We start from the raw sequence: 7,028 nt of genomic DNA on the forward strand, positions 1-7,028 counted from the left end.
CCCATCACATATGCTCTTGCCGTACAGTCGAGTGCGTGTGCAGGTAAAAGACATCAGAGTTTGGAAAGCTGGCCTGAATTTAAACGGCGACAGTGAACCTCAGTTCGCCATCCCTGAGGGAAAGTCACAGCGGCTGGTTTCCTCCTGGGAGTTAGCCAGGAGTGGAGCATCGTGCACAGAGTTAACAGAATACAGTTAGACTCTTAGCACTGTGCTACCAGTTTTATTGGCAGCCATCATGTTTCCATGTACCTTGTAGCACTATGATTTAATCAGCTGCCAAAGCCAACACTGATTCACTAATTATCAACAGTCACGTTGGCCTTTCATTCTAAAACACCCCGAGCGTGAACTGTTAAAAGTGCATTGATTTAGTCCACAACAATTCACTTCAATTGTTGTTTACATGTTTTGACATCGAAAGATTTGAGAGATAGTCGGAAACGGACCCGAAGAACTGCAGAAGATTTAGGAGAGATTTAATTTTAATAGAACAGAGGGACGTCGGTCATGTTGATGGAGAAGTGTGACATTCATTAACACTCAACAGTAGGAGGGATTCATCTCATCGCTCAGCGTGTGAGCTCATAACTACGAGATTTAAAGGCTCTGGATGTCACAACCAGGAGAGGACGGACTCAAGAGGCAGGTCAGGGGAGTATTCCAGGTAGGAGGTTCAACAAACTCTGAGTACAGCTGATCTGAGTTGGTTCAATCAACTGGATGTACCATTCCATTGATTTTACATTTAACCGAAAGAGATCGCAGCTTACATGATTTTCATGTGCAGGTGCAGTCCCTCAGGGGAGGAGCGGACTTGGAAACACTTGAAAATGAAATATAAAAACATCATTCAAAAAGGTAAGGCATATTTTACTGGGCTGTGATTGCCCCTCACTTGGATTTGAATTTTATTGTTTTAAGTTGACTTAAGCTGTTAAATGAAGTAAATATTAATTTAATATTAAGTAATTAGTTAATTAAAACTCCGAACAAAATTGTTTTAGCGTCATCTCATTTGATACCCCACTTATTAGATCAACACATCAATGTCTACACACTTTTATTGAAGTCATTTAAAAAGCGACAATGTGTACACAAATGAAATAAAATCTACTAATTTAAAAAAGATTAACATTTGAGTTCTGTTTAGCCAACAGAAAGAAGGCAGAGGCCCGAAAAACGGGTGGAGGGCCACTGCCACCACCTCTGACAGAGGCTGAGGAGCTGGCCCTTAGTGAAAACAGGGAGGGCATCCCTGGGGGAAGCTCATCTGAGCCTGTCACCCCCCAGGACACAAGAGCCTACATCAGATGTAAGCATTCACTCGTGTCTTTTAAAAAATAAAACTTGTATATAAAATCTCCACCTCCCCAACAGTTGTGGACGGTGTCCTCTGGACACCCAGCAGCTGTAAGTAATCCAGACTCAGATCTTGCCTCAGATGGCTGTTCGAAGTACTCTGAAACAGAATCTTTTCCTGCATCACAGGAAGAAGAAGAAGAAGAAGAAGAAGAAGAAGAAGAAGAAGAAGAAGAGGTGGATGATAATGGCGAGGAAATGCTGTCTGCTGCCACGGGGAGAGATCCAGAGAGGCCGACTGAAGTGTGTCTCAATATTATGTAGAACTACTGGCAGTGTGCTACCATTCTCATTTCTATTACATTCTTGAGTGGAACTCAGAGTTTGACATGTTCTCTGAGGTGATGATCACAGATCATGGACAAACTACTGGCACATTCTTGTCCTTCAACAGAACATGTCTGCACATCACCAGGAGGGTCCGTCAGTTTCTACAGCGCAGCTTGACTCAGTGAGTTTTTCGGTCAATACCACGTTAAATCTGTATGTAGAACTTAAATGTCCTCCATGGCCTTCCTAGTTACCTGTGAAGGATTTGTACAGAGTCCACCTGATGAAGGCTGTACAGAAAACTGAAAAAGAAATGGTCTATCTGGATCGCCAGATTGGGAAAACCAGACCTTGAAATTCTATTACTGGAACGTCAGTTGAGGTGGGTGCACTTCACGGGTGAAAAGTCTTAATGGCTGTATTATATATCACAAATCCTAACTGCTGCTTTTGTACTTTTAGGGAATAAATACTCAAACGTGAATTTGTCTTAGACTGTTTTATTCAAAGGTAACTCCTGCAGATTAGATCCCTTACAGCCCTTCCATCTTGGGCGTCTGCAGGGTGGACAGGATGGCCATTCATTTGTACTAATAGTTCCAATATTATGGAGAAGACATGCCACACCGATATCACATGCCCTCTTTGGGGTGACCCTGAGATGACGCAGGCACGAGAACCGGGATTTGAGTATGCCTGTGGCCATCTCCACCTGGGCTCTAGTCCTGCAGTGGGCCACGTTAAAATGCTGCTGAGGGTCAGGGTCAACAGAGTAGGCTGGCATGGACAGCCTCGATTCCCCGAGTAGGAAGCCATCAAACTCTCCCGAAGTTATAGAGGACACATGAGCGCATTAAAAAGGGAGACACAGAACATTTGTCCAAAAAGTTTTAGTTTCCTTACCACGTGCAAATCTGTTGCTCAGACTACAGTCCTGGTAGATTCGGGAATCATGTACAGGCCACTTGGCTCCTACATTTGTAATGACGTAGGCTGCATCACATATGATCTTCATGAGTTAACCTTTATTGTAATGTATTTCCATTTAGGCTACCTATACCTGGACGTTGATACTGTAAAAGGATTTTCTATTTACATAGTCCCCTTCATTGTCTGCAGGCTTAGTAATAGGAATTTGTGTCCATCCAATCACATTTGGATGTCCTGCAAAATGGCAGCTAATTAAGCTATTAAACCCGCTCTGATGTCGCAGCAGAATATAATTTAAAATAATAGAACATATGATTTCTAAATCAGTCACCTGCAATCCTGTTACAGGTTAGTTTCCCAGGAACACCTCTGTCATTGGTAACAGCCGTTTCAGTGCAGTAGTTACCTTTCTTACAGCTCGACACACTGTTGCCTTTCCAAAGTGCTCTGCATCTCCGATGTTGTACAGAAAACTACTGTTTGTAAAAAATCGTGGTGCTATGCATAAAATCTGCTGCGATGTGAGCGCACGTCCACGGTGTGTGAGGTTGGTGATGTATGGCCGGAGAATGTTATTGAGATAAATGACACCGCTGGCTGAAAATCGGTTTCGTTCGTACAGATACTGCTCTGGAAACGCCAGGATATCTAATCTCGGTCGGAAGATTCTCCGAATAAGCTGGGCTTCGACATCAGTCGGCTTGGGAATGAATGGGCAGTCCATGTCCAACAGCTGTCTTTGTGTGGGAGGAGACAGGTAGAAACTCAGGGTTTCTTCGAGAAAACCTGCCAGCGAGCAGGTTATGTTCAGAGTCTGTTACCGTGGTGATTGACTCGGAGTTACAGATACCCCTCGATCAGGAACCGATAACTCAGTTTCCCTCATCCCAGGGTTATTACATAACCCGTAAGAAAAAAGTCTTTCCGGACAAAATAGGTTTGGTACACACGGTGTTCAGTCGAGACAAAAAAACAAAAACAGGCCATTCAAAAAGGCTGGAACGTCGACACACAGGGAGCTAAGACGAACAGACACAGAGCGAAAAAAACAAGACAAATACTGTGGAGAGGGGAACCATGACAAGGCGCAGACAGACAACAGGTGAAGCCATCAAAAGGGAGGGAAAACACACAAAGGCAGGAAGTGAAGCGATCTGAAATGCCAGGAGATTCGAGCTTCAAAGTAAAACATTAAACGTCATGAATGAATATGACAACCTAAGAAACCTGGGGACACTGGAGTCAACACCAAGCTTTCGTTTTATGTTTTAGAAAAACACTTTGCCTGAATAGTAAAAGCATGAACATGAGCCTGGCAGCAAGGGTGGTGATTTAACCAGCGTTCATCATTCATGTCACTCATTACACCTACAAATGTGTTTTCAGTTGTGGGTCAGTGTGCGTGTTGGGAGGAGTTAATGGGGGGCAACTGAATTCATTGCAGGTCTATGAAAGATTGATTTAAAACTCTTGAATTATCAGGAGCCGAGAACGTGGGGAGGAGATACATCCTGTGTTTTTAATGTGTGCTTCCATTAGTCTGCTCATTGATAAAGAATCATCGATGGATGGAAACACGGCTCCTGTTTCTCTTTTTGTGCCAGCACCGTGAAAAATATTGTTCCTGCTGTGAAATCTGAAGGGAGGTTTGTTCAGATTCACACCACTTCATGTCCTGCTCCTACTTCTCTGTTCCCAAAAACACACAGTCCTTTGAGCTCAGCGATGCTTTCACAGCACATTTTAATTGACTTAATTTGCACTCTCATGAACTCGTTTTGACAGCTTTACACCGCTGCTAAATCACTCAACTACTAGTTTTCCACATTCAGTATCTGTAGAAAACCGTTTTTCATCATCCTAACAGCAGCTCCACCAGCTCTACCTGTAAAACTCTAATCTCAGACTAACTAAGCACCTTCCCTCATTTAAACCTTTCTGTCCCCTGAAGAGGTTGAATCTCTCTCAAGATTAACAGCAAACTCATCTCAAATAAATTACACGCACCAAAAGATAACAAGAGATCAGCCACTTTTATTTAGAAAGAGTCCCAAAAAATAAACAAGTTAGCACACATTCCATATACAAAATGTCAGTGAGAATAGCCTGAATATGCGATGAAACTGATAAACGACTACGGTGTGTTTTTGTTGTTGATTACAAAAACAGCAGTGACAGTAATATTACACTTTACTGCCCTTTTCTGTCGTAGTGGAGGGCTCTTTGTAGGCCAATTCCAGGAGAGAAGATCAAATTAAATTTATCTAATTGGAAGTGCTCATCTGTAAAAGTTGAACAGCTTGACAGAAAAATACGAAAACGAATAAATCTGATTTAGTGGTGTATTTAAGTAGCTTTAACACTTTAATGTAAAGGGGCTATCATTTTTTCATATTTAGACGTTTTATATAAAATATATGTATATATTGTATATATATGTTTAACATTGTATTTCCAACTTCAAACAGTAAAACTCACAACTTCAACATTAAAACAAAAACGCATGTTTTGGCAGTAGGGAAATGAACTCATGTAGTATTTGCGGTAACAACATGCAACTGGTGCTACTTCAATGTCAGATTAAAAGCAAAAAGAAACAAGAGGAAGAAAGAAACCAAAACAAAAAGAAAGCCCATGGAGCCCGGAAAACTAACAGAAAGGCTATTGTATTAGCACTGTCATTGCCACCAACTGTACAGCTAGTTACAAAACTTACAGAATGTATCATTTACATTCACTGAGATGACAGTGATTGATTATATTAAGACTATATTCATATCTACTGGCACTAGAATTTGGCACTCTTACTTTTTTGGCATTTTAAACCACCACGAAAACCATGTGGATGTTGATGCCTCTTTTTGATGTCACTTCAAAATGTGATGCGATAATACCATACTATTTTTTTTTTTTGTTTGTTTGTTTGTTTTTTTTATTTTTTTTATTTTATTTTATTATTTTTTTCTTGTTTTGCATTCATGGCGTGTAAACAGATTAATTTCCTGTTGAAAGTATTACATCAACCCTGGTCTTCGTCGAAAAAATACAAACAGCAAAAGCACTGTAGCGAACGAAGAGACGAAAGTATAAAGCAAAGATTGCTGCACCAACTCTAACAAGAGAAACATAGAAGGATTGATTCCAAATGTCAAGCATTGACATATATTTCATATCAACACCAAATGTTAAAGAATAAAATATACAGGAAAGTTCAGAATAGGAATTAATTACATGATTTCCCATATGCAATGTATTTGGCTTTAAAAATATGGAACTAGAAGCTGTTTAGTATTTTTTCTCTCTTTACACTCACACATTTAGATGTTTATATCCAACCAGTATGTAAGCAAGTTTATTTAAAAGCTATTTTGTGAAAATACATAAAAATATTTTTTCAACAAACTTTTTTCTTAGATTTTCTTAAAAAAAGAAAAGAAAAAGGACAATTCACATCTTAATGCAGATGGTATCAAGTGTGCTTGAAAATCCTGTTTGGCGGTGGTGGCTACAGAAACAGTGTGTTTTTGATGACATCTTCCCGTGACACACACCTCCATGTTCTTTCACTCACACACTCACACACACTCACACACACACACAAACAGCAGAGATGACTGAAACTCTGACTCCCAGAAGCAGCCATCGCTGTCAAGCCCTCAGTCCAGTCCAGGCAGATTGAAACGGACGCATGGTGTCACCAATTTAAAAAAAAACAAGAGCCTCCTATTTTCATTTTCCCAGATGGGAGGGAGGTGCGAAAGACGAGACAGAGAGCAACAATACAAGTCTTTGTGAGGGATGAGATTAAGACTCCGACTCCTACCTTTGCTTTTTCACCACACAGAGAAAAAGTGCCAGAACAGAAGGAGGGAGGGAAGGAGAGGAGAAACAAAAAAAGAAATCGCTCAATTGAAACCATTGTAAGGCACTCAGAAGTTTCTCATTGATCAGGACAGATCAGTCAGGCTGACGTTTAGTCCCATGTCAGGTCTCACGTAAGGGACAGCGTGGACAGCTTTAGGAAACTCTGGAGTCATCACCCGACCATTCTCCCCAGTACTCCCAGTGACGGAAAGTCTCGCTTTATTCCTCATGGCGTCCCCAAAAGTCATCTAGAAAAACACATAGTCACGTGTGCACGCACAGACACACACACACACACACACACACACACACACACACACACAGAAGGATCCATACACAAACAAGGAAGTAACATGTTAACTTGGGAGTATCTCCACATCTGTACTCTTAAAAGATTATAAATGTTTAAAAACACGAGAATGTAGATGAGAACAAAATATGACGTCATGGGTAACAATGCAAGATGCAAATGATCATGTAAAGATTTATGCATGGTCATTGCAAGCATTATAGTTGAAATGTGTTACTGGGACAGAGGTATTAACAAGCATGGCCATCAACAGTCATACATGAAAATGGTTTAAAAGAGAAATGAAACTTAA

The 7,028-nt window shown here is 40.8% G+C and overlaps 1 protein-coding gene across 2 annotated transcripts in view; it reads right to left on the reverse strand.

The window, feature by feature from the left end:
* Window positions 1-6,253: 6,253 nt before the first annotated feature.
* gria2b (glutamate receptor, ionotropic, AMPA 2b) overlaps window positions 6,254-7,028 on the reverse strand; it is a 41,350-nt gene continuing 40,575 nt past the window's right edge. For both annotated transcript variants that reach the window (XM_029513329.1, XM_029513330.1), the window contains exon 16: window positions 6,254-6,674. In XM_029513329.1, coding sequence (XP_029369189.1) covers window positions 6,510-6,674 — 165 coding nt within the window. In that variant the 3' untranslated portion in view covers window positions 6,254-6,509. The remainder of the gene's footprint in view (window positions 6,675-7,028) is intronic.

This window comes from Echeneis naucrates, chromosome 10, assembly GCF_900963305.1.
Source record: "Echeneis naucrates chromosome 10, fEcheNa1.1, whole genome shotgun sequence".
Lineage (NCBI taxonomy): Eukaryota > Metazoa > Chordata > Actinopteri > Carangiformes > Echeneidae > Echeneis > Echeneis naucrates.